The 27,796-nt window shown below is 38.0% G+C and overlaps 2 protein-coding genes across 5 annotated transcripts in view; one reads left to right on the top strand and one right to left on the bottom strand.

Moving 5' to 3' along the window:
- Positions 1-27,796, bottom strand: part of supt3h (SPT3 homolog, SAGA and STAGA complex component) — a 110,503-nt gene that overhangs the window by 62,956 nt on the left and 19,751 nt on the right. The window contains exon 1 of one of the 4 annotated variants that reach the window (XM_036593346.1): positions 25,374-25,538. The exons of the other annotated variants lie outside the window; for them this stretch is intronic. Within the exon in view, the coding sequence (XP_036449239.1) occupies positions 25,374-25,399 (26 nt within the window). The 5' untranslated portion in view covers positions 25,400-25,538. Of the gene's footprint in view, positions 1-25,373; positions 25,539-27,796 lie in introns of those variants that run through there. 4 annotated transcript variants of the gene reach the window in all.
- Positions 24,242-27,796, top strand: part of runx2a (RUNX family transcription factor 2a) — a 54,762-nt gene continuing 51,207 nt past the window's right edge. The window contains 1 exon segment of the mRNA XM_036593342.1: positions 24,242-24,397. Coding sequence (XP_036449235.1) covers positions 24,340-24,397 — 58 coding nt within the window. The 5' untranslated portion in view covers positions 24,242-24,339.

Below are 27,796 nucleotides of genomic sequence, written 5' to 3'. Positions count from 1 at the left end.
AACTGTGGGTGATCAATGCATCACTAATAAAAATTCATATCAATCAGCTGGCTACATACCCCCCAAATAAGCAGAGCTACTCGGCATAAACGTACTCACTGCCAGAGTGCTGTTTACAAATTCTACACGCCTTTATTCACAGCTTTTCCCACACTGTGCCTGCCAAAGCTTCCCACATTCAGTGTGCTTAATATCGACACAGTGGTTTTATCCAATAGAAGTGCAAACCACTGAACGGCCACAGACTCTCTCCGTTTAAGAGAGAAGACGACGAAAACTACCATGAGAAGCTTGACACTTAGAATATGAGGCTAAATGTACTAATGGCATTGGTCTGAATTCTTTAGTGACGCGTAACAAATGATTTACTTTAATTTAACTACAAGGGCAGAATTAAATTCTCCCACACAAAAGGTCAGTCTTTCTTATGAAACTGCATCACAGTTTACGGCTAAGTGCATCACTCTCAGATAAAAAATTAATAATCATGACCTCATTTTATGAATTTTCCATTTATACAGTCAGACGAGACTGAGTGAGGCCAGCCAGCATCATTTTTAATCTTAAATTTTCAAGAAGAAGCCGTCCATGAAACGTTTGCCCCGTGATGTAAACTACAATGGTTCACATTAGATGCCGTGACTCTCTGGTAAGACAACAAATATCATTAAGAACCATCAACTCATTTTTTTTCCCCTTTCTTTGTTTCGGTGATGAATAAAAGAACACAATCACCTACTCTTGAAAAATGGTCCTATACATCTGGATACTGGGTATCTCAACCATGACCCTGTCAATTAACTTTTATTACATCCCTGTTTCATTTCTTTGCTTCACATAAATGTATTTTAATCCAAATCACTTCCAGAGGAAAATCAGTAATTTACTCCAGTTGTATAATATATTCCATTTGTTTAGTCACAAAGCATTTTAGGTCTGTCCAGGAAACTAGCGAGACAACAGTCTGACCATATAGGAGTTTGCAGGCTGGACAGTGATCAATCATTTTCATATCCGCAAAAATGAGAAACAATTTTCCTGTTGTTTCAACTCCTTCTCTCGTCCAAAATAAAGTGCACTTTTATGGAGCTGGACGGAGTTAATTTTCAACGTCTGATCAAAACACTTTCATGCAAAGCAAATACAGAGACAGAAAAGTGGGAAAACAACAACAAACAACGCAAGAGCATCAAATACATGGAGCAATAAACAGGACTGTAATTGTGAACATGCGCCATGCGAGCCTGGCTCTTCTCCCTTCACTCCAGGCTAATAAGAGGACTGTTTCCTACACAGTAGTAGACGACATGAGCACAGTTCAGAAGTACATAATCCCCGGCATGTTGATCTGAGCAGAATCATTGATTTGGCTCGTGGCCCCTGTCTGTTTACTTCAACAGGCAGTGCGAGTCAGTCTGCACAAAAGATGCTAAACAAAAGCTTGCCAGAGCACAACTGCTTTGCTAAACTGGGCTGGATGTTTGGGTACAGGCTTTAAGTTCAAAGTGCACGCAGCACAGTGGACGCCGATGTTTACGAGCTTGCGGTGCAGCAACAGCCTCCTCCTGCCTCTCTCCATGTCACCAGCCACCCATTCTTACTCACAAACGCCGAGGCCACCGAGACGAAGGTAAACACACTGATTTGACAATCCTGACTTTTTTCCCTTTTTTCCCTTACCGCAAACAAAAGCTCTTAATAAGTGTGGGTCAAGGCTTCTTGAGATCATAAAAAGTTTCGGTACACTTTTTAACTACAGTCAACACAAGAACAAAGCTTTGAATCACCCACTGACGCATGATTTACTACGACTTATCTCTTTCCAAGGATTCATCAGTTACGTACAACAACATTTTTTTTTTTACATTTTGTTCAAATAAAATACATAAAATAAAAAAAGAAATATATATATATATATATACACAATACTGTGCAAAAGTCAGAGACCATCCTTCATTCATCCTGGCAAAACAGCCATTAAGTACACGTTACTCATGTTTCAAAAGACATTTCAGAGGAGATTTGGTAAAATAATGCACTTTTTATAAGGAAGGCGGAAGTCAAATGTGAAAAAAAAACAGAAGATTCCAAAACTGAAGATTCCAGAACTGTCACTATCAGATACCTTAAAGCTTTCATCTTTGAGAGAGAGGACAAAATCAGCTCCACTCTTGCTTCAGATCTGTAAAATCCACAGGTGTTTCTGTCCATCCTTCCACTGTGAGAAGACAACTCAACACTATGAGTATGATAGGATGTGTAGCTGTCAAGAAGCCACTACTGAGAAAAGGAAATAGACCAAAAAAGAAGGAAATTTGCAAATCAAAAAAAGCTGCTGGTGTTCTCAGAACAACAGACCGACCACCCCAGAGTCCAGACCTCAACATCACTGAATGTGTTTGGGATTACTTGGATTGTAAGAAGCAGAATATGCAAGCACCTTCTAAGGAGATCAGGGAAAATATCTTTGCAGATTTCTTTAGAAAACTTAAAGAGCATCTTCTGAAAAGAATGGAAGCTGTTATAAAGGCATATGACATACACTAAGTACTGAAAAATACAGGTAACACTCTACTGTAGGGTATAGCTCATAAGGCTACATGACACCTACATAAGCTTGCCATGATAACTGATATAGACCTACATAAATGTTTATTAATGCTTATTCCAATAGGCGTCATCTGTCATAAAGGCTACTTTGATCAAAATTGGCAAAAGTAACTTTTATAGCGAATGACGCCAATTGGAATAAGCATTAATAAACAATTTATGTAGGGTTATATCAGTTGTCATGACAAGCTTATGTAGGTGTCATGTAGCCTTATGAACTGTACCCTACAGTAAAGTGTTACCAAAATATGATATTATATTTAATTGTTTAGGCTGTGCAATTTCCTGTTAAATATATTAAATATTTTTACTGAACACTGAAAAAGGGTCTCTGATTTTTGCACAGATTTTTTTTTTTGTAAAACTGCTTTGTGACACTTTTTTACAACACCTGTTGTAAAAAAGAACTAGACAAATAAACCTGACTAGACAGCCCTATATGTGACATTATTAATACAAAACTGCATATACACAGACAAGCCAACAGCCATCAGGGTTTCATAAGAAATGTCCATTTGCACCTCTAGCAAGTGGAGCTGGGTTTCTGTTAAATATACCGCACTTATTTTGTGGCACTGCTTAATTACTTAATTCAAAAAAAGCTCCTTACTTGTACTCACTATATGGTGACACTGACTCTGCAGTTTAATGATTCTTAATTTTAAAAAGCGCAAAATCCCCAAAACTATGGTTTCAGGGTTAACCAAGAAGAATTATGATTCAATTCATTCAACAGACTTAATCTAATTAGTGCTGCAACTGGAGAAAGGGAGCTGCGTTTCGTTTGTCTTTTTTTTCCCTTCACAAAATCCCAAAATGTGTGAGGTTTTATGGTGACGCATTGCAGCTTGTGAATCATTCATGTGGGCAGAGTTTAAAGGATAATATTTTATTTGAAGGTAAATAAAAAGTGCACGTGAAGCTTTAGCCTGGCTAAGTTAGTTAAAGCGGGCAGCTTTATCCCGATTCCATCAGCAAGCACTGTTGTCCAAATGTAAGCACAGAAACTAGTCAGTGAGGCAGTTTCAAACCCAAGATAAACCTCTGTAAGGTAAGCGTTGTTTATCTTATGGACGTTGTTACAGGTTTTGCAAGAGAAGTGGAGTTGTGTGTTCGCACAGGGCACAGTGAGGGAGAGGGAGGACTGAAACACCAGGACATGGGCTCTGACATCACAACCCTGGGACAAAAACTTTACAGCCTCCTGGAAGCTCTGTGTGGCAGAAATAACAATTCATATGGTTTCAGTTGTTCTTGGTGAACTTGACAGCAGGGGTGGGCGATAAGGCAAGAAAATAATATCCTGATACTCGCTTTACTGAGCTTTGGTAAGCTGGAACAGAAAGAAGCCCTGGTAGTGTCACATTAAAAAAAATACTATAAAAACTATGATGTTTTTGTTTAATGTTTCATATACTGTACTGCACTAAATCTAATTAAACAATAGTGCTTATACTATCTTTGTAATGAAATATGCAGTCAGTCAGTCAGTGTTCTTCAAGTACTAACGATATACAATATGCTCAGAAAAGCCCACTGTCATGTAACCTATCATGATAAAATATTGTCATATTGCCTACTTGACAGCCATTGGCTATTTAATGTATTTCTATGCTGTTTTACAGTCACCAAGACCTTTACAATGGAATTTAATAGGACGTAGATGAAAATCTGAGTTGCTGATGTCAGTTTTGAAAACTGCCTTCAGGAATACGTGTTTAGACACAACACAAATTTTCCTGCACGTACATCTAATTTCAGCCTTTGAGACCTTGGTCTGCTTTGGTCTGGACCTTAACACTTTCTGCAGGGTTTTTCCATTTGGAAGCGGATTTACAGTGTGTGTCTCTGACTGAGGCCGCTGTGGAGTTTTCCAGGCTAAGAGGCGTTTATAGCAGTAGGGTGGGGTTGGGCTGGGCAGGACCTGGGCTATTTTGGGACAGCTGAAGCTAGCCTCCAGACAGGACAGCAAAACAGACTTGAATTTTGATACAGGGAAATTAGCGCTGCGAGACATAAGAAAATATGCTGAGATCCACGCTTGCGTAATGGGAAGGGCTGTTGTTTATGAAAATACGAAATTGTCTTATTGTGCAGCCGACAAATGAAGTGAAGAACTCCATGCCACAGTGGCTCTCTGACCGCTCCTTCGAGTCTGCGGGGCAAATCAGTGATGAATGTACTTCTACATATAGTGTTTCTCTTCTGCGAAAAGACCTAAATGCTGTAAAATTGCCTTTTTTTTAAATCCGTAATGTTATTGGCAGAGACTGTCCAGAAAAATAAACAGTTATAGCGGCCCCAGTCATAACTGAAAGCAGAGTTTGTTATTTTCTTCAATGCACTGGCAGGCGATATCGAGACCTTCAGCACTTATTACAGTTCGCTTATTTGACTTTGTCTGCTCAAACACAGGAGTTTCATGTAGGAGCCGAGAGCGGTACAGTATCCAGGTTTAGGAATATTAGCAACCAACATATTATGCTTCAACACTCTAAAGTACGTCAATTTGTAGGCTTGTTCATATCACCTATATCAGATCCTTTATGATTCAATAAATCTCTTCAGTGATGTAGAACAACAGCGGAGATCATGTCATGAGAAATGTGTATATGGACGTGATTTAGTTTTTCCTAAGTGAAAGAAAGTCTGCAGATGTTCATTTAAGGGTTAATGTAAATGGAGAAAAAAAAACATTCTGATCAGCAGCCAGTAATAATTTCACAATCCGATTCTTTTCATTTCAAAGGTGATTTAAACACCATATAAGTAGCACTGCTACTGCTCTCTCATGGTGGCTGAACTGCCCCAGCAAAAAAGACAGATTATATATTTAACCATTTTGGAGACTTAAACCACACAGGACACTTTCATTTGGGGTAAAGCTGATGTAGAGAACCACCTGGGTTTGAGTGCTGGACAACATGCGAGCCCCGCTGCACTCCTCAGAAAGCCCCCGGAGGATTCCTTTATCATAAACACATGCTACCTGCAAATTACTGCTGCGCTTGCCACCACATAATGAAGATAAATGAGTGATTACTGATGTGTGCTTTCTCCCTCTCTTCTAATCATATTAAAGCATCTTGTGTTTGGAAAGAGATAAAGAGGCATTTTCTGTGTAAAAAGGGTCCGAGTTAAATCTGAGAGTGTGTCAGGTTTTTTTTCCCTTCTTGTCCTCTTTTTGGCCTCAAAACATTGGTTTAATCTTTTAGCATTACAGTTCAATCTATCAAAATTGTTTAGTTAGCAACAGGGGCCAGTCTGACCCACAACACTATATTTCTACCTTCCTACCTTAGATGCAAGTTGCCCCAATTACCTTTTTCGTCTAGAGATTTCACAATACCACTTTTTTACCTTTCACAGTGCTGAGACTAAATCGTTTTGACCAATACTGATATTTTTTGTTCTTCAGAAAATACAAATCTTTAAAGCTTTTATTTACATCAACATCTAAAAACATACTAAAACATTCAGGCCCCCAACAGGAAGAAATGTATAGTCTATGAAATGATATAGAAAAATTTTTATTTTTTATTTTTTATTTTTTCTTACTCGTTCAGAAAAACCATGTTGATTATAAGATTATTTCAAACATTAGAACTGTAATTCTAGTATAAGCCTTAGCTAGCTCCTCATCATTTGTTACATTTGGGCTACATGTGTCTGCTGTAATTACCATGTGACCTACTTTACTTTGCTTGTAGATTAATATTATGTTGTGATACAAGCAATTCTGTGATATTTCATGCTGTATTTGTTACAGAATCAGATCAGACTCTTCTTGTTTTTTGCCCATATGCAATGCAGCACTTTCTGATATTATAGGCCAACACTATTACTGGGATTTGGACCACTGACATTGTTCATCTGTTTTTTTCTGTTTTTTTCCCCAGAATACACTGAGACTATTTGCAGCAACATTTCCCAAAATAAACTGACAAGGGGTCTATCTAGTCGAGACACTCCTTTCCTAAACTGCACTTAAAATAAGGCTTAAACAGAAGTCTGTGGATGTCTACTGACTAGAATTATGTATACAATTAGTATAAAAAATATAGTTATGTAAAAAAGCTACCCACGTGATATGCTTGTTCACAAGTCTCACCAACATACCAATACATTTCAGGTTCACCATCACACTAACAATTGATATTTGAAGACATACAGAAAACAGACGTATTAATAAAACTAGAGACACACCTCCTGATTGCACCAGTAATTCAAACATAGTAGAGCAGCTGTAGTGTTTCAAAATGGTCCCAAGCCAGAAGAGGCACCAAGGAACTTGTTTTCGAGGTCCCTTTTCCTTGATCCTCTCTGATCTGGGCTCTTCTAAATAGCATGCTGTGCCAAACCCTGCACAACATTACCCTCTGAACTGAATTCTAACATGGCTGCTAAAGAGAATGGCTTGCTCAGTGGCTTTCCAGCGCATTCCCTCTGTTTTAATCACATCGAAGCACCTTGTATTAGGAGAGAGATTAAGAGGCATGCTTTTGCATCAATATAAACAAATGCTGAGAGCTAAAGATAAGAAATATGGTAAATTATAACATCACAATATTTTCTCACAAGACATGATATTTGGCTCACTTTATATGGATAATCCACGATAGTCCCCTATAGATTATCTACAGATGTTCAAATTGTTTGCAAACTATCTGTTGAAACTCTAAACAGTGGTTGGGTTACGGTTAGGATTTGGGCCAAGGTTAGGACCAGGGTGAGGTTGGGTTTAGGATTTGGGTTGAGGTTAAGGTTAGGGTTAGGATTAGAGCCAGGCTTAGAGTTAAAGAAAATTATGGTCAATTTAATAGATATTTAGTTGAATGTAAGTTAAAAGTAAATTAAGGATCTACAAAGCATCTAAAGTGGACTATCCAAAGAAGGTGTTACCGATATTTTGTTTTTGGTTTGCAAACATGTTGGAACAGACTAAATGCAAAAGCAGGGCTAAGAAAACTATGAGTAGTGCAAATTCTTTTTTTAGTCATTATCTTTTTCATCATTATTAATACAATAAGTTAATGACACAGTTGGATAAAATACAATCAGCTGATTTTCTCTACTGTTTATGCAGTTACTATACACTGGTTATTGTTGTTTCTACAGACTATGTTTGCTTTAAATTATGTAGTTGCTGTTTGTTCTAGACGTACTGATGACAATCACGATATAGCCAGAAAAGTAAATACTCCCTTTACGTTCTCACACACTACAGTCAAAGCTAGTGCACTGACTCTTTGGAACTTTCTGATGTGGAACACCAAGGTTGAACAAGGTCGGTCACATGTAAGCCATCTAAAAGACAGTCATCTAAAAGGTGGTCCATGCCACTCATCACTGGTGATCTATGGTAGCTGCTGGCTTTCAGGACACCTTGGCTCCATTTAGGTGCTGAAACCACTGGTTGTGAATCAACATTTACATTAGAGCATCTGGGCACAGGCCTGTCAGATGTGCATTCTGTGTTCAGAACATTACCAAGAATGGCGGAGAATCTTTCAGCGTGCTGGCCTGCACAAAAAATAGCTCAACAAAATCCAAACCATAACTACAAGTACACCAACACACGACCACAGCAAATAGTAAGATTAGGGAGCAAGCCACACCCGCACGACCACTCAGTCACAAGTCAATACCACTAATAAGGTAACACACGTTGTCTGCGGCCTACAAGCAAAACCTAATCATGTTTCAGAGTGACATACGTTTTGATCAGGGTCAGAAAAAGGAAATCTACATTTCACTTATATCAGTCACACTCCAATAAAGATGCCATTACTGCAATAACAGGATATGGTTGGTATTGGTAGGTCTGAAAAAATGCAAAAACAGCACTTAAATTTGGCCGCAGCTTCTGTTGGTGAAACGTTTCAAGAGGCTGGTTTAACCACCCTATCCGTGGGGAATTTTCAGACCTTTTTTTTTCTTGTTTAACTATATTTTTCCTGTTATGGAGTCTGGTTTTCTAAAATTGTTCTTGTAAATCTCAAGAATGTGCTTAGGTAAATGAATGAATCTTATAAATGTGCAAAGTGGGTTTATAAAACAATTTCACATGAAAATGTCCCCAGCTAGAGCGACACACACAGTGCTTTTGCAATCATATTGGTCATTAGGGGTTTAACAAGTGAATTAAAACACACTGTTCTGCAACCACACCCTTAAGGAGCAGAAACATGCTGCTGCCATCTGTTAAAAAGATAGGCCAGTCGCTGTGCTGCTGTCGTGCCTCTTTCTAATTGCACGGTCCGACTTCCAAAACAAAACGATCTAAAATAAACCAAAATAAAAGTCACAACAAAATGGCTAGGACAAGCACACTGATTGGAACAGATGCCCTGTGAGGCGAATGTGGGAAGGTGCTTGATATAGAGTCTCCCCAGAGTCTGAAGTCCTTGTGAGAACCATTATTTTTCAGGAAAATGGACAAATAAATACCATCACACAAAAAACTACAACGAAAGAACTACACAAAATCAAATTAATCATGGAACACGCTGTTGAAAGTATACTTAAAAAGGTGTACGTCTCAGTACAGCTACAAGCTTGCTCCATACAGTGGACCAATTGCAGTGTCAGAACAAATAGCTCTGTGATTAGGACCAATCACAGTCAGGGGGAGGTCTCAGAACAACGACACAGTTCTGATCAGGAAGCGACGCACACTGAACTACACAAACTCAAAGTACCAGATTGTTTTGGCCAAAAAGACATCATTTCACTTTGAAACACTGTGTGCATCGTTTGGTCAAATTGCTTGTTCTGTTGATTTTCTAAGTGAAAATAAGTGAACACATCCTCTACAGAGAACACACTTCTGCGCAATATAAGACACAGTTACTATTTATTTGTTGAATTTAACATATTGGAAAAAAATACATATATGATACAAATAAAACAACATATGGCTCGTGTAAAAGGCACTTTTTATGCTGTGTTTTATTTTTTTCAAGAATGTTAAACTCAACAAATAAGCAGAAACTGTGCACTAAAGGTTTGTTCCCTGGAAAAGACATGTAAACTTCTGCATATCCTTGTGTACTGCTGGCAAAAAGGTGGACTACAAAAAAAAATACAATAATTACTTTAATAAAAATGGATAAAGTTAATATTTGTAATAAAAAAAATCAAGAGAAAAAAGTCAAATAATTGTAAAAAATAAACGGATAAGATGAAAGCGTAATGACATTCAATCAGCTACTTGTTACTATGCAGTTTCATTCCCATTGTTGTTGTTCACAGGCTCTCTATAAGTGGTCTTAAAATATATTTATTTATTCACTTATTACGATATATGCAGTTGTTCAGCGTTCTTAAAGTACTGAGTACGATACTCAAGATACATTCAGAGAAGCACATTGTGATGTAATTTATCACGATTATGATAACATACGATCATATGGTCCACCCTTACTACAGCCCACACAGATAAACACGGCTTGTCCTGCCCTAGTACGTCAGGTCTGACCTTACGAGCCGCTCTGGTAACAAGAGGAACTTTTCAAACACTGAACACAGCTTGAGCCTTGCTTCCTCTTTCATGGACGACCTGTTTCTCTTGTTTAGAACAATCAGTCCAAGAGAAAGCCACATCCTGCAGCACAAATGCCCAAGCACCTGCTGCAGACGCTCAGCTGGGCGGGAGCCGCTCTGATCACATACACCATTAGACTTCCATCCCATTTCATTTGAGTACTGGACTTTACCTAACAAAGACACAGACAGAGAGCACAATATGAGGGATGTTGGTATAACGTCAGATTCTTTCCGAAAATGTACACTCTGCTGTCACTGATAGCATTCAGTGCAAATAGAGAGACACAAGTGGAACTTCTAGGCTAGTCCAGGTTTTGCGCCTATGAAAGAACTAGCCTACAGTGTGTTTTTTTTTGTGTTTTGTTTTGTTTCGTGTTGTAATGCCAACAGTGCTTATATTGAAAATGCTGGATAAGGCACATCTTGTTCTGCAAATATTTTTTTCCCTCCACTAATTATATATTGCAGCCTGTGCAACATGACAACAGCAGAAAGTTGATACCGTCTCCTAATTCCAGCCCAGGCCTGTTTAAGGAGCTTCTGTCTTAGACTGCCAGTCTTTAGCCTCTCAGCCTGCAGAGTGCTTCCATATGTGTGAAGGCCGTGCTGTGTTAGCCTACACGATTCCCTCCAATCACATCCTTGACCAGTGCGGCTTCAGCTGCCCTCACTGTAACGCCTGAAAAATATTACATGTCTTGCGCGCTCCCCCAACCCTTCCATCTCACGCCAAAGTGCCTCGGACAGGCATCAGGCAGCCAGGAAGCTGAATCATTACCAAATTAGAAAATGAGGAGAGTCAAGTCACTCTGAGTGTTGCCCGGGAATTTTCTTTCGGACTGAGTGGTTATGACAGAGTCACGGACATACATGAAACCAAAAACAAAGAAAAACAGAGACCAGGAAAACAGTCATGTTTCCAGACTACGTTTTTTTCTGTTACGAATTACTTTCAACACATTTGCAGGGCATGATTGAAAGAAAAGAAAGGCCTTTATTCTGCATTCTCAGGCTGGTTTCTTAGATTAGATATGAATAGTAACCTGCAATTACACAGAACAGAACCGGAACACGGGGGATACACTGTGAAATTCCGAGCCTAACATCTAACATGGTGCTCAGACAAAATAACTATCTCCCAGGGCCTAAAAGCAAATCTAAAAATACTATAGCACAGCTGTTTGACATTTATTTTCTAGGCCATAGCAACAATGTTTGGTTGTTTCCCCCTTTCTAAAAACCTCAAATAGTAAAATGTACTCAGAATATGGCAAAGGTAAATAGTGAATCTGCACTTCAGCAATTTTCAGAGGATGTCGGGGGCAAAAGTTTGGAACCTAAGTGACCATTCTTGCTCTGCAGGGATAATCAAATAAAGATCATTCCAATTAATATGATAGATTTACAAAATATGGGAGCTTAAAAGTGAATGAAAAATTTGAAAAATTCTCTTAGTAGCAACATACAGAATTTTGTAAATTTTGCTCTTTTGCTCCAAATCTCATCTTTTCTTTGATTTCTAATATGCAGAACTGTTCAGTTTTGCACTACAAAACATGCACAAGTTCTAACATTTAGAACTGTGATTTTAAAATGCATTATTTAAGTGTATAATTTATTGCTGGGCAATATGGCAAAAACAGACATTCAGTAAAAACAGACGTTTCAATATGTCTTGAGCGTGTGTTTACATGAAACTGGTCTAAAATAATTCTTTAGAAATGATTAGTGTCGGAAATGAATACCCCTTCACTCTCTCTTACTTACAAGAGTAATATGTCTTTTACTTCCTATGTATTTTGCATGTATTTTGCTCTTTTATATAATTTAATCTCATATGTTATCTAATATATAAATTACGTTTCTATACCTCCTCGTTCCTTTTTTTAAACAATCCCTGGCAATGTACATAGTTCTTTGATAAATAAAAGCTTTCAGTCCAAAATGCGTTACAGACCATTTTCAAATTTTTTTCCCTCATAATATATATTGTTGGGAGTGAGCTATGCATATACAACAAATATCAAAGCTACATTATGGTTAATACGCCTTTATTTGAGAACTAAAACTGTGTTTTCCATTATATATCAGCTGTTATTCTTTTAAAAACATGTAAACAGTTAGAATTGAACCACATTTTGGAATTGAACTTTTCAAATAATCTCTGACATTAATATCACAATATTTTGGTTTGATTAATTGGAACTAGAACTAACCGGAATTGGAAAAAGAATCAGTTGTACCACATATGATGAAAAACTATGATATAATGATCTGTATTCAGTGTTCAGTTCACATACTGTACTGCACCACATCCAATTAAAGGATTTATTATACACTGAAACATGCAGTTAGTCAGTGTTCTTTAATTGGTGACGATATCCAGATCTGCTCAGAAAAGCACATCATAAAGTAATGTGTCATAATGTTGTAATATCACAATAACAACAAATACGCTACGTTGCACAGCCCTCTTTTTAGGAGCTCACTACAGTGGGATCAAAACTCTAACTAAACATGCATAAGAGGATATTAAAAGCATTAATTTCTCCCCATTGAGTATTTCCATTTTCCCCACTGAGGCTCCTACCTCATAACTAAACGGCTCCTTGCAGTAAAACTCATGGTTACTCAGCTGTCAAGTTCACTGAAACAGTTTTCAAAAGCTGAATACCTTGACTCGTTTAAGCTGTAACTTAATTTAGTTAGGTAAACCATCATTATAAATATTGCCTTTGCTTAATTTAATTGTGAGGTTGTGTATTTATTACTAGGAGTTACACAAGCCTCTAGCGCACAGGCATTGCAAAATGAAGGCAGACCATGTTTAAACTGCAGTTCCTGCAGGGTCTAGTGAAGTGAGAAAAGGTGCGGTGGTTGTGACTGATAATTTGCCAGGGACCAAAGGTTTTAAAAGCAAAACCTGCACATCTGAGAGATTTCCATTTAATATTGACCTTTATAATCGCCCAGCGCTCCAGAGGCAGAAACCGCAAGGGCAGGAGAAGTAAGAAATGGCTGATGGCAGAAGCGTGCTTTGGGGATAATCTGACAGCTCAGTGACCGTTAGGGGGGTTGAGGGGAGATTTACTTGGGAAGATGACAGAAAACCACAAGCCCACAGAGCTGGCCAGAGAAGCGTGCCTTCTTTCAGCACGGAGGAGGCATCTCCATCCCCCCAGCCCCAGCCTCAGCCTTATTACTGCAATTAGCCAATGTCTTTAGGGGCTTATGATTATATTGCTTCTTTTCATCAGCAGAGGCCATGGCAGCAATACTCTGAGGAGCAGCTTGTCATCATTTGTGCACAGAAACATGTGTGCACTGGGTGATGGCAGTAGAAACATGGTCCTCCAAGAACACTGCTGTACAGTAAAGGTCACAAAACACTTACAGTAAGGTGTCTCAAAAAGCAAGAAGGTGACCGCAGATGTCCTTTTCTTTTGAGCTGTACTTCATGTCCTATCGATATAAATGTTTACACTTATTAATATGAATCGATAACAAGAATGAGGAAACAAAGACTGGAAAATATGAACAGAAAACAAACATGAATATAAATGTACTTACTTATTAGCCAAAATTACTGCTGGAGTTGGCAAAGCAAAGATCTGTCACAGAACAAGAGTGCTAAAGGGCACACTGGAGAGCGTGTGGTGAGATCATTCAGCAGCTCAGCCAGACTGTCATTACCATCTTGCTGCGCCTGATCTTAACCACATCATCTTGTACATTGTACCCATAACAGCTCCAACGACTTCACAAGTAAAGTCTCACTCAAAGCACCACATTAATGACAACAGACTTAGTGTTAATGCTCTTTTATCAGCACCAATCTTCTATTGACATACAGAAAAACCTGCATATGGAAAAAATTCTATGTATAAAATGTGTACGTAAAATGTGTAAAGATTATATATTTATCTTTAGATTCACACTTTAGGAATTGGTGTGTAAAAGTCCAGGTGCTGAGGAGTATAAAATATGAGAAACGCTTTATTTTAAAGGGCTACACAGGGACATAAAGAATTAAACATTTAGATCTGCATCCACGCAGTTCTCCTTAAACTGTCCACCCAAATAACACAACATATTTATTATTATGTAACTATCTATTTACTTTTACTTCTTTCATGGAACTGACATATTGTGTTCTTATCTAGGCCTCTGCCTTTAAAGTTCCATCATTGATGCTTCATTGATGCTGTTATAAATAGAACATCCATCAAATGTCTAGGCCCTTATGTCAATACAATGTTTACTTCATAAAAAATCTTAGTGATAGTTGTTACTTGCGAATCCTGAAATCAAGTATCGAGTATCGCTTTTTAACACACTATTAAATATTTATTCAGGGAAAAAAAACACATTTATCATGAAAATTCATCTATCATGAAATTTTACATTTTTACACATTGTTAAAACTGGCTGCAGTGCTCAAATGCTAAAAAAATAGAAAAAACAGCAACATTATTCATGTGCATGTGTTGTAGCTTTTAAATGTCTTACTGTATTATCATCCATACATAAACACAGCAAACTCAACTCAAAGCACAGTTCTGCTGGTCACTCCTCAATCTCTATTTAAAGGAACATGGAGGTAAAATATGTAGAGGAATCGCGTTGGCTAGTAATATTTCTACATTTTTGTAATTTTGTTAAACGTCTCCAAAGCCACTAATAAAGAGATATTGTTTCAGAGATTAAACCCGTCTCAGTTCACATATGAGCTGGATCCTTCCGACCACATCCCTCATTCAGTCCCTGCCTCTGACCTACAGATAAATATTACCAGACTCAATTCATTAGGCCCCGTATACATTACTGCCCCTTTGAAATCCTAACTAGTAGTCATCATGCCTGGCTTGGGCTCCAGCTCTTAACTGAGCTTCTGTGTTCAGAAACTCAAAGCACATGACCAAGGCACTTATTTTGACAGCAATTATTATTCTAATATAGTTAAAATAAATATGTGCTCGGAGGCAACCGTTCCATTACAGCTCAGAACGTTGTCAGTTTGACAGAATATTGACGTCTTGCCATCTTCAGCACACATGTGGTCTTCCTCATGAATTGCTGCCACACAAGTACAAACTATTAGGAATGCACTGATCCAACTTTTTCATTTCTGATACCGATTCTGATAACTAAACTCAGATTATTGGTCGATACAGTGTGCTGATCTGAGACCAGTGTTCTGTTAAGGCACTCGTATTTTGCTGTAGCAAAGTGCATAAACATGAATATACAGTAAAGGCTACTGTACCATAACACACCAACAATGTTTTCAGGACTGTGCAAAATTTTTAATTATATTGTCCCAGGTGAAAAACTGAAAAGTATCAGTGCTAACAGATACCAATCCATTATACCAGACTGGTGCATCACCACAAACAACATAAAATGGATTACTGTGTGGATATGGCTTCTTGTTGCACGGCCTTAAAGAAAACTAGTAATAAAAGTATTAAAAGTATTTACGTATAACACTGTCTGTCATCTAGCTACACTGACATCTCTTCAAAATGTAATCCAAAACAACATCTGCAATAGCTTAATATATTAAAGACGATCAATTTTCCATATTAAAGACTTATATCAAGAAAACAAAATCTCATACGTGTAAACATCTTTCACAATACTTGTGCCAGTGCTACCTTGGGTATAATGCAAACTCCACACTTTGTATCCCCTTATTGTGGCATCAGCACTCAAAAGCACTCAGATGTTTCAGATGTTTAAACCACCTCTGGGGCAAAAGATTTTAGGGGGAAGTTTTTCTGAAAAAACTTTTGCTAGAAGATCACGAGTTTCTAAACACCGACACATCAAGATGGACAACAAAGCTACTTATTTCGATTGTTATACATCAGAATTCCTCCCACTCAGGCCATATTCTGAGTGACCAACCTGGAAATGCACATTTTTAAAGGAAAAAAAAAAACAATCACAGATCAAAAATCTTTCAAAAGCAAAGACCATCTAAAAAGAATCATTTTAGAAATGACAGAGACAAAACACTAAATGTTTTCGTAGAACATCAGAGAACGCTCACTGACTGTATTAAAACAAGAGGAGTGGACAGACATAACACTGATGTTTAAAATACATCCTATCAGATAGTCAGCACTTTGAATGATCAACATTTAAATGTTCAAAGTGATAAAAAGCACAGTGCAGCTTGCAAATGTCTGTCCTCATCACTTTACTTGAACTAAACATGCACTTCATTTGGACACAGTCAGTACAACCACTCTCAGAGCAGAGGTGAGTAATACTGTTCTGTTTATTTTGTCCATTATTGTTCTCCAAGCTACAAAAAGCCTAAACTAGATACTTAATGCACATATTTCAGTACCTAAGCATCAAGGCTGTTATTGTTCACCTGCAAATCGCGGGCAGAAAACAGTATTAGTTAACACAGAGATTATCTATAATGCTCATTCTATTGTCTCTAAGCTGTCATGGTATAGCTCTAGTCACATTTAACGCCTGTCTGCAGTGAACTTTACATTAGCTTCATGTTACATACATTTTGAATACTAGTTTGAATACAATCCAAATTAAACTATGCCATGAAAGGTGGCCAGTTGCACCTCTTATTTGAATACTGCTAACCACTCAGAATATGCAAAAATGACTCTCAAGGTAAATTGTGAACTTTTCTGCAAGTATTGAGAGAAATATAGTTAGAATGAATAGTTAAAACCTCTTCTTCATTCTTAACTCTACTGCAGCTCTCTAATTACTAAGTATTTATTACCACAGCTCTTTTTTTCTTAAATGTATTTTGCCCAAGTAATTTCCATAAAGTTTAATTCTGGAACTATAGTGGAATTCTGGGCTATAAAAGATGCCACCTAGGTGAAAGAAATGTACACAAAGAAAACGCTCCATCAAGTTCAATACTACAACTACACAGCAGGCATTTAAGGCCTTTTAGGTAACCCTCCCATCAGCTACTGTACCTGGCTGTTACGGTTGCCCAGTATTTACAAGGCCACTATCCACTTTCATTTAGCGAACGGTTTTGACATCATACGTTGAGAGGAGCTGCCAGAAATGTAGCTTCTGAAAACTGTGCGAAACCTGCCAAAACCTCGAAGTGCTCCCAGATCCTGCAGTTAGGAGGAAGGGAACCTGAATTACACTGAAGTGTGGTCCCTCTGAATGCTACCACATGTTAGCACAGGCCTCTGTACCATATTAGCTAAAGCCACTGGTATAAAGACATGGCAAATAGAGCAGACCCACATTGAGCTCATACTGTGAAGCACACATGCTGACCACTAAGCAATATCCAGAACGTTCATATGACCAAACACACGGTAATGTCAATGATAAATATCAAAAAGTATCAGAATATCAGAATGTTTCAAATCACTGTAAGCGACAGCGTCTATGTTTGTAGGAATACTCAACAGAAAATAACACGTTAGTGAAATACAGATGGTGTTGAGACTCAACTACTGTTCCAGCTCCTACTGGCCCCACATGTGGCCAGGGGTATCCCTTCTAGCTATGTGGTCATTTAGAGTAAAAGACAGCCACTCTCCTTCAACTATGCCTGCAACAAAGTGCTATATACCATTTACAGCACATGCACAAATCTGCAGAGAACTTACTTGACGTCAGATGAAAGTTACTATGAATACAAAATCTGCTTCAGATACAAAGTCCCCATAAGGCCTTTCATTAAGGCCTCAAAAGAGAACACAATACTCATGTATATACACAAATGCATCACCACTTTCTCAATTACATTACAGAGAAACAAAATCACATTTTATTTATGTAATACCTTGAATTCTAAAAGTATAAAAAGATTTGTGTTGTACGTCGTTACTGCCATAATTGCATATGACACCAAAACAGCGTTAGATGTTACATACAGCGTACAGTAAACGTATCAGATAAACCTTTGTAAATCTCAACGCTCAAGATTTCCCAAAAGTCAATGACTAAATTATTTTCTGGGTTCTGATCATTTCCTTTCATCCTCTTTAAATCCATTCCCACACGTCAGCACAGAGCAGACTGGGAGAAGCAAGTAATCACACATCAAAAACTCTGTTTTATTTGAACCAACCATGTGTTTGTTTCTATGGTAATTACTAAAAACAGCGTTAGACAAAGCAACATGGGAGCAAAGGAGCAACAGCACACTTTCAGCAACACAAAGTATTCATAGAATTGTACATCTAAACAGCAAAATGATTTTTCAAACCATTTTGTAAAGTAATGGAAATCGAGGAAAAATTAGGATTATTTTTAATAACAATACATCTTTAAACAGCAACGGTACTTTGAGGATGTTCCCTGTGCAAATCCTTATCAGCGTAAATGCAGATACAGATATCAATTATATTGGAGACTTTAATTTTAGTTAAGCAGAGCTTTATTGACAGATATGACTTAGTTCACAATTGTCACATCTCTTAAACTGGAAAAAAACACAGAAACTTAAATAAATACTAACTGAAATAATACATATATTGTAGCGTTGGAGGTACCAATTGTGATTTTGGTTTCTGTAAATTATTTATTATTTTTCATTATTTTTCACCATAAAAGTTCATTTCTTGTGTGGTATTCTCATATTAAAGGTTCAGATACATTTACCATGCTTTTGTTATTTTAATCATGATGGTGTTTTGTGTTCTTCAGTTCAGCCTGCAATGCTGTGAAACCGGAGCGACTGACACAGTTTAAGCTTTTGTCTTGTAACCGGGAGACTGAGAAGTTTGAATTCCGAATTATGGGAAATCTAAAACAGCAAGTTATCAGCATCAGCTCGTGTTATTGGCTTCAACAGCTAAGCTCTGTACAGAACATCAAATGCAGTACCATCAATTCAGAGAAATACATCATTAATCAGTGATGAGAAATTCATCAGACCTAATTTGAGAGAAAATGTAGAATAAGACATCAATTATCACATGCTGTAAATTTAACTCAAATGGATACACTTTGATTACCAATGAATTCTGAAATTATTTACTAGAAAACTTTACTGGAGTAAACGTGGCTGAATAACCATTCCTTTCTGTCATGTGGCATTTAAAAAGCAAGAAACAAAAACAGCAGCTATCTTGGCACCATGTAGTGATGCACAGTTCATGTCAAATTTGTCTGTATGTCATAAAATTTACATTTAAAGCAAATTTGAAATATCACACACACAGAGATTTGCGGAGAAAAGAACAATAGTAAGAACAAAGGCCTGAGCTACAGCTGGAGGCTGTTTTGTCTACGAGCTTTATGTGTATAAATACTCACATAAACAGCATCAAGAGATGTTAAATACAAAAATCAATGGTCTCATTTCTAGAACACAAATAAAGAGCAAGCCCATGGGCTTTAGAAAGTACTCTATGTTGTACAAACAAAATAAAAACCAATGCAACAGCTGTCTGAAACACATAAGACAGATTCAGTAATAAAAAACAGAGAATTTGATTTGATTTGAAAGAAAAAAAAATACTGTTTCCTACTGCTAATTAAACAATAATAATTTCCTAGTGAGCTAAATCTGGTGTGGCCCTGACTGGCAAACCTTCCTGTCAAAGTTCTATGATAAATGTTGTCCAATCCAAATGTCATGAACTACCATATTCCTGCATCTCCATCACAGGACTGATGAGGAATGATTGGTCAATTTGTTACAACTTTTCAAGAAGGTAAATCAAAGAGTACTTTTTCTTATTTCAGTCATCCTTTAGTTTGCGATTTGATATATGTATCATTAGCTCCTAATAGCTGAGGTGACCTGTGTGTGGTTGGACACTACAGTTCAGGTAAGGGAAGCGCTAGATGCGTGTATTGTGTGTTAGTGCTATAGTATCTGTATATTCACTCTGTGAATATTTTTACTGACTAACGAAGAAAACATTTTTTTAAAATTATTTATAGTTTCTAGTTAAACTCTGAACAACACAGCTAACATGAATTGAGTGTATCTCCAATAATAATTCTAAGCAGACTGACTTTTCCAGTGGTCATAAAATCACTAAAACACGCACATTCTGCCTTTAAAGAGCTGCTATAATGAAAATCTGAATTTTCTTTTATAGAGGAGTTTGATGTTACGTAAACATTGTTAAAGTTTCAAACATACTCTGCACTCCTCAGTCCATGAAGTCCATATATACAAACAGCCAGTTTTGAATTCATTGTTTTTGTGATGTCACGAAAACCAGCACATTTACATAAATCCACCTATTCAGCCTACAGCATTTTAGGTCTGGTCTGCTGTTTGAATGGGGCACATTACAGAGCAGCCAATCAGAACAGAGCTCATTTACATATTTGAGTCTTAAAGGTACAACAACAAAGAACAGTCTGCCAGTCATAAAAATGAATAATAACTGTATTTGGTTCATAAACCCATGCAAACGTCATAAATTAAAAAATGTAAAAAAATTAAATAGATATGTAGCCAAAAAAATGTGGCTAGTATACACTTTTTTGCTCATTTCGTTCATTTTAAGGAATTATTGTATAGCGGAGTTATTACTGGACACATAATAAAAAGGTTTTAACTCTAAACACTAGACTGTCAAAAAATCTGCATAGACGTGCCCCAGAGCCAATAGGATATAGCACAACACTCCATAATCGTCATTTGTTTCTTTACCTGTACGCTGTAAAATGACAGTGTAAGCTCTTACACATTGACATCATTTTGAAAAATGCACTGATGTGACAGAGGTGAGTCATAACCCAGCGTCCGAGCGTCACTGAGCCTGTTTGCTAGGCAACCAGACTTGTGATAATTGTCAAAAATGACAGGCTCTTCTCCTTTAATTGCCATTCTCGAGATGTGCCCATGCCACAAGAGAAAGCCACTGGGGTTGACAAAACCTGCCAAGCATGATCAAGCACTCGGAGGCAGAATGAAGCCTGAGCCTGAGCAGGCCTGGCTCCTGTTAGAGCTGATGGCTCCGTGATGTGTAGCATGCCCTAACCCAATTCACAACTATGTTTTCAGTTGTCTTCACCTTCACCAGCACAGAATTGACAGTATTGAGCACCGTGAGATAGAAGTGGGTGTGGAAATATGCGAATGAATCGTCACCATCATGAAACAACTGGGATTCTGCTGTTTTTGGGAAATGAAGAACTGCAAAACAAGAAAATAACTCTGATTCAAATAATGCCTCAAAGTACTATGAGACACATGGCATAAATTTGTAAACCTCACTGTATTTTTAAGCTGCAGTGTGGGCAGTGGTGTGTTTGTATTGGATAAAATCTCTGATTACACCAGAAATGAACAAGCAGACTCACACCAATTCTACACTTTAAGCCACCTACCTAAAAAAAACATGTTTTCTAAGCAAACAATGTCATCACAAGTTTGTTCAATGAACCCTGTCTGCTACTGCATGCAGTTTTGCATTTTCAGAACTATTTTTGTTTGACTTGAAAAGATTCCATTTAGCATTAAAACAGTTTCTGTACTATGAAAAGATGCAACTTCAACAACATTGAAAGGTGCAATAAATAAAGAGGAACAAACAGGGAAAAACAAAGGAAAAACAAGGGAAAAAGTTAAAGTGTATTAAATATACATTCTTTAAAAAGTCCAAACAGCCTTCAGATTCATATATTGAGTGCACCTTTGTTTTTTAAGGTCATGGAAATCAGATCAGGTAGCAGCCCAAACAGGCTAAAAATGATGTTATATCCTCTACACTGCTGATTCTCATTCAAGTTTCACTACTATTCTGGTTTTATTAAAGAAAACTAGCATGTATGCTGCACATATAATTCTTATAGGAACCTATACAAACTAACCAAGTGTAATAAATGCAAACCAGTATTCTTAAGTCTTTTTGTGGGTTACCAAACCCAAAGTTCCAACATTCAATAGATATATAAATAACAGTGTTTCAACAGTGCTGCAGCAATAAAACCAACAATAGGGGTCATTTTTTTAATGTGTGAAATCATCTAGTGGGGGAATAATGTCTCCAGGAGGCATTAGTGTGGACTTTTCCAGAAGCCAGGAATAATGTTCTACCATCTAAAGCCCTGTTTATGCCTGTGTGGTCCACACTAAAGCGGGCCAAGCTAAAGCCAGGCCTGAAAAAGGGCACACACATTCCGGTTTCTCTTTTCACACCGGCCACGAAAAAGCGATGCTTGCACGAGGACCACCACGGCTAACCTAACACAGCACAGGCACTCCCAGCTGCAGCACAGGCACACATTAAAAAGAAAAGCAGCTCGGCAATATCAACAAAACACGCGGAAAATCAACAACTGTTCCACCCTGAAGATCGCAACAAAAACAAATACTAAAAATGACAATAATAACTGGCTATAAAAAAAAAAAAATATATATATATATATATATATATATATATATAATTTCAGCCACAAAAATTACTTTTTGAATTGTTCAATTTGTTTGACAGTAAAGGCTCAAAGCTACCAATATAAAGCACAACAGAAACAGATTCTTAATGTCCTATTGGAAGAATATCATCACATCACTTAGGAGTGTTAGGAGGCAGTTTAGAGCGCAGTCTGTTGTGGGTGAAATGTTTCCCATTACAGCTTAGCCACATCCTCTACTGCCATCCGCACTGAGATTTCCATTATTTTTATATTCACTTTATAGTAAGAAATCCTTACTTGCTAAAAATGCTGTGAGGGCTCGAAAAAGCAAACGTACCCAATCAAATTTTGCTTAATCATTTTCTACTGATGCATGTTAAGAAAATGTTCCTATACAAAAAACATGAGACAATAATTACAATATACAGCATATTTGATCTGTCTGACAATAAAAACAAAACAATCTCAAATATAATTCGAGATGACAGCTGAAAACCTATTCATTTCCATATGATAAAGTGAACTGCAGAAGCAGCTGGGTAACTAAATAAACTCACCTAAAGTGACCCCGAAATAAAAAAGCATGGAACTTTTATTTCAGGTTTTTTTTTACTTTTACCAGCTTTTCCCAGCTAACAAAATGATTGCTCTGACCTGTTGCCAAAGCGTCAGGCCCGTGAGGTTTGCGAGACTGATGAATCACTGCTGCTAATTCCCCACTATTGAGAAGTGGGCAGGAGAGCGTGTCTCTGCTGCAGGACGTTCAGAGACAGACATGATTCAAAGCTCAACACAGGAGTCCCCAGGCTGTCACTGCTAGCTCGTCCAATTATACAGCACACAGAACTCGTACATACACAATAAGAGAGAGCGTTGCACCACCTATTATGTCATACACAGAGATGAAAGGCCATAGTGGGGCAGGCAGAACAGAAGGAAACAGTAAATATCGAAGAGGATGAAGGACATGACAGCAATCCGGAGTAGAGAATGAGCTGCACTTATCAGGAGCCCCATTAGAAACAGGAAGGCAGATGTAAGCAGACGTAAATTACTGTTAATCATCACAGCTCCAGGATTTTTGTGCTCAGACGCTAACAAAGTGCACGAGAGGCATTTTAAGCGGAGCGAGAGAGGAGGAAAAAAAAGCTCTCCGCGTGCCAGCGAGATGGAGCTGTGCTGAAAAGTCGAGCGCTCCGGCCCCTGCCTCACACAGCCGCAGCTCCATCCCTGTGGATGTGAGGAGGAAACCAAAAAAAAAGAAAGAAAGAGGGGAAAAAAAGTGAGAGAAAAGGAGGACGATAGGCTGTCCCACTCCACTTTTGTGCTCTGATGTCACTAAACACATGACCCAGCCTCTCCAGTAACAGCCCACGAGGAGGGGAAAAAAAAGTGTGTTTTAAAGCTTACACGTTTTTGGATTGTGAGAATGTTTCATTCCCCTCACAAACAACCACAGAACCACAAGTGCGGTGCGCGGAGTTTTCCCCAGGACGACAGGAGGGAGCCACTGGGGTGTAAATGGTTAATCGGCACGGGTCAACCCCAGTCCCAGAGACCCAGCGAGTCAGTAAGTAGACTCTAACCACACTCATATACGCCTCGATTCTGCTCCATCCAATATCTGTGCCTGTACTCTTTACTCAGCCTGTTTCTGACATTGTGGCAATACCCAAATTTGTGTGCACACAGTTCATTAATTATATTTAAGAGGGGGGGGGCGGTTTGCGTGTATTTGCCCTGATATGGTTTTGTGTTCTCAGTTTAGGACATCAAGGGTCACCACGACCCTTCATCAAAAGGAGAAATATCCTCTGAGGATAACCAAGTGTGGCTATGGCATCTAACAGTCTTTTCAGCTCGGTCACTCCATGTCAGCAGAACTTCTTCTGGGGTAAGTGCTGTGCAAAATTATTTTTAATTCATGTGCGTTCGCTGTGGTGGTTCAGGCGCGGGTCATTCGGAAGCCACCTCTGCGGAAGGCACCAGCAGCTCTGGGTCAACGACCACTCACACGTACATATACGCACTTCTGATCATATCAGACACAGAGCACAAAGCAGAAAGCCACTTCACAAATGTCAATAGTTGCACTGTTTACTTTTGCAAACATGCTAAGAAGCTGACATGTTTGTATAACTTAAAACTATATTTATGGAAGGGAAAGGCAGGAAAAAAAAAAGTTTTGGATGTATAAACAGTCTCTCCGTTTCAATTTACAGGCCAACATTAAAACAAGATGTGGAAAAATTCAAGTCTAAAATTGACCATGGAAGTAGCTGTGGGTTATGTGTAGAACCTGGTGTGGTTAAACTAGTTTACAGGCAAAGCGGAGAGAGCTGAGGGCAGGCGAGCGCTCACATAGTATCCACGTCCATGGGAATGAAACGGTCCTATATACAAAAGTAAAGCTGTCCTAAACCTCTTTTTTCCCTCCTCAGCAGCTTAGTTTTGATTTCGACTTCTTCAAACACGAACAGGAAGCAGAGGTCGGAAATAAAAATTCGGCTTGAATGGAGCTTTTTTTTTTATCTGAAGGGGCGCAGAAATGTCCTATAAAACTTCTGCTCTTTTAAGATGTCTAGGCCGGACCATAGACCAAGACAGAGGACAGGCATGAGGTTATCATGAGGCAGTCGTGAGACATGAGATGGGGGAAAACACAAACAAGAAACAAAATACATGCAAAGCATATTTGAATACCACAAATTTTCAAACTATACCAACACATGCAAAATATAAAACAAGACTAAATTAAGCATTCAGCAGCGTCCACATCCAGGACATCAACATACAAAAATAACTGAGAAAACAAAAATAGCCAATGTTAAATTATTAATAAAAACAAAACCAAGACATATTGTACTTACAGTATTTTCATCAGAAGCCTTTTCATGATTCTGAAAGTTCCGCGCGCTCCAGCAGAAACATTCAGTCTGGCTACTGGGACTGGGCCAGTAGCCAGAATGGGCTACATGGTTTTGTCATCACTGTCTGTGTACATCGAGGCATTAAAGACGGTGTCACTAAAGCACGAGGGCCACGAGCACCAGAGCCGTGAAACCTCATTCTACCAGAATTCTTTGACCACATGCTAACAGTGGTTTAGAAATCAGGACGAGTGAAAGGCTCTGTCAGCGCTGAGATGATTTTTAAGATAAATAAAACCTTTCAAAGGATGGTTCTTTAAAAAAACCTTTATGTAAAGGAGATGTGCAAATTTGTCTTTTAAAAGTTTAATTAAGAAACCCCATATCGCTGCTGTCGGGACAAAACCTTGTATATTAATTTTTGTCGCTTTTCAGTTTTTGACATAATTTAAAAATGCCTGTTGTCCTTTACATTGTGTCTAAATTTCATGTTGAATGAACCAGAAGAAACAGCCCAAAATTACTTCGAAAAAAGTCTGGTTCCATTGACTTATATTAAAAGTAAGGTGTGTTTTTTCCTTCTCCTGTAAAGTTACCATTTTGGGGACATGAGGTTTTGTTCCAGCAACAGTGACATATAAAAGTTCTATACCAATTAAAGGTTTTTCCCAGAACTGTATGTCCATATCAAGAACCATTCAGGAACGATTTAGAGTATTTAGAGAAACTTTCGTGAATCAGTGACGATACTTGGGATCGATTTCAACACAAATCTTAATAGGATTTTCTCCAGTAATGAATAAACTAACCAGTAAATGAGACACGGTCCATTACGGCCTGATCTGATGGAGTTTAACTGCACTCATCTTCTGGATGTCCCAGAGGCGACTCTGAGCTATCACACAAAGAGGACAGATGTTTGACTCTGAGCACATTTTTGCAGCCATCACTAATCAATTACAAGCGTGCTGCACAGCTCCCAGGTCCATGTGCTTCTCATTTTGGGGAAGCGTGGTGGTCTCACAGGCTGAATAGTGTGGGTTAATTCTGCTAATTGGTTATCACAGCTCTCTTCTGCACTGGAAAAACAATATTAATGGAGAAAAGGTGACCCAACTAGCCCACAGAGAGAAAGAGAAAGAGAGAGAGAGAGAGAGAGAGAGAGAGAGAGGTCTAGACGCCCAAGAGAAGCATGGCTAATTAAAGGCAGAGTTAAAGGTTAACGAAACGTAACTTTTACAGCCACAAGACATATTTCCATTTTGGGAATTTTTATCCCCAAACTTGCTCCGCCTACTTACATTTGCATTTACATTTACGCAAGCCTTTCTGAGCTCGCAGGCTCAGAGTGACTTTAGTCTGACTATGGGTTTAAAGCAATGACCAGTGGCTAATTAGTGTCCTTTAACACACTATTATCTATAAGCGCGTTACATCTGCTCACTGACGTTTTTGCTAAACCTCAATCATACACGTCTGATGCTGTGTACCTACCACACTTCAACAAAGGCTGAAAAGGGGAATTCCACCAATTTTTCAACATTTCAGGATAATTAGATGTAAGTGATTCACAGTGGTTGGTGTGAAATGCTGCATCGTAGAGAAACTCTGATTTTCTTTACAGTGGTGGTGATAGGAACCAGGGGTCATCATGTCTACAACACAAATATAGCCATTTCATTTACTATCCAAAATGACCAGTAACCCTATATGTGTCTTCTGTGTTTTTATATGAAATGTTTATAATGGTAAAATAGTGGTAAATATGAAAATCTGTATTCTTTGGGTAACATTTTGCCTTACCTTGTACCTCACTGTTAATAATATTTATATTTAATAAAACAATGTCTCTGGCAGCAGAAACATAACCATTTTATGTAATACCTTTCTATGAGGGAGATTAAATACTTAAAACGGATGTCTGGTTCCTATCTTCACCACTGTGAACAATTTGAATTCTATAAATTTCTCTAGAACGGTTTCATATGAAACCATTCTGAATGAGTTTGCTTACATTTTAATGATTTAATTACGCATTTTGAAAAATCAGTGGAATTCCCCTCTAATCAGATTCCATTTATCTTTGTCTGAACATCAATGGAGGCATTTTTCTAAAGTGAATATTGAACATCTGAAATATATACACCACGTGTAGCGATTCAGCATCAATACGTGAATCACATTTGGATTGTGCTAATGAAGGGAACAGATCATCTTGTGTCTCAAAACCTATAATTATCTACAACATTTGGACAACTTTAATCAAATCTGAGGATAACTGCGCAATATAGAATGAAAGTCTGTGAGTGTACACTCTCCTAAAACCCTAATTAGAAGGTTAGCAAACCACATGGTAAATAGAAAGGCTTGAAGAAAAATGACCGAACACTTCAAAGGATTGGAAAGTAATTTGATATGGACAC

The sequence above is a fragment of the Colossoma macropomum genome, unplaced genomic scaffold (assembly GCF_904425465.1).
Source record: "Colossoma macropomum unplaced genomic scaffold, Colossoma_macropomum, whole genome shotgun sequence".
In the NCBI taxonomy this organism is placed as follows: Eukaryota; Metazoa; Chordata; class Actinopteri; order Characiformes; family Serrasalmidae; genus Colossoma; species Colossoma macropomum.
This window is presented reverse-complemented; position numbering and strand designations above follow the sequence as displayed.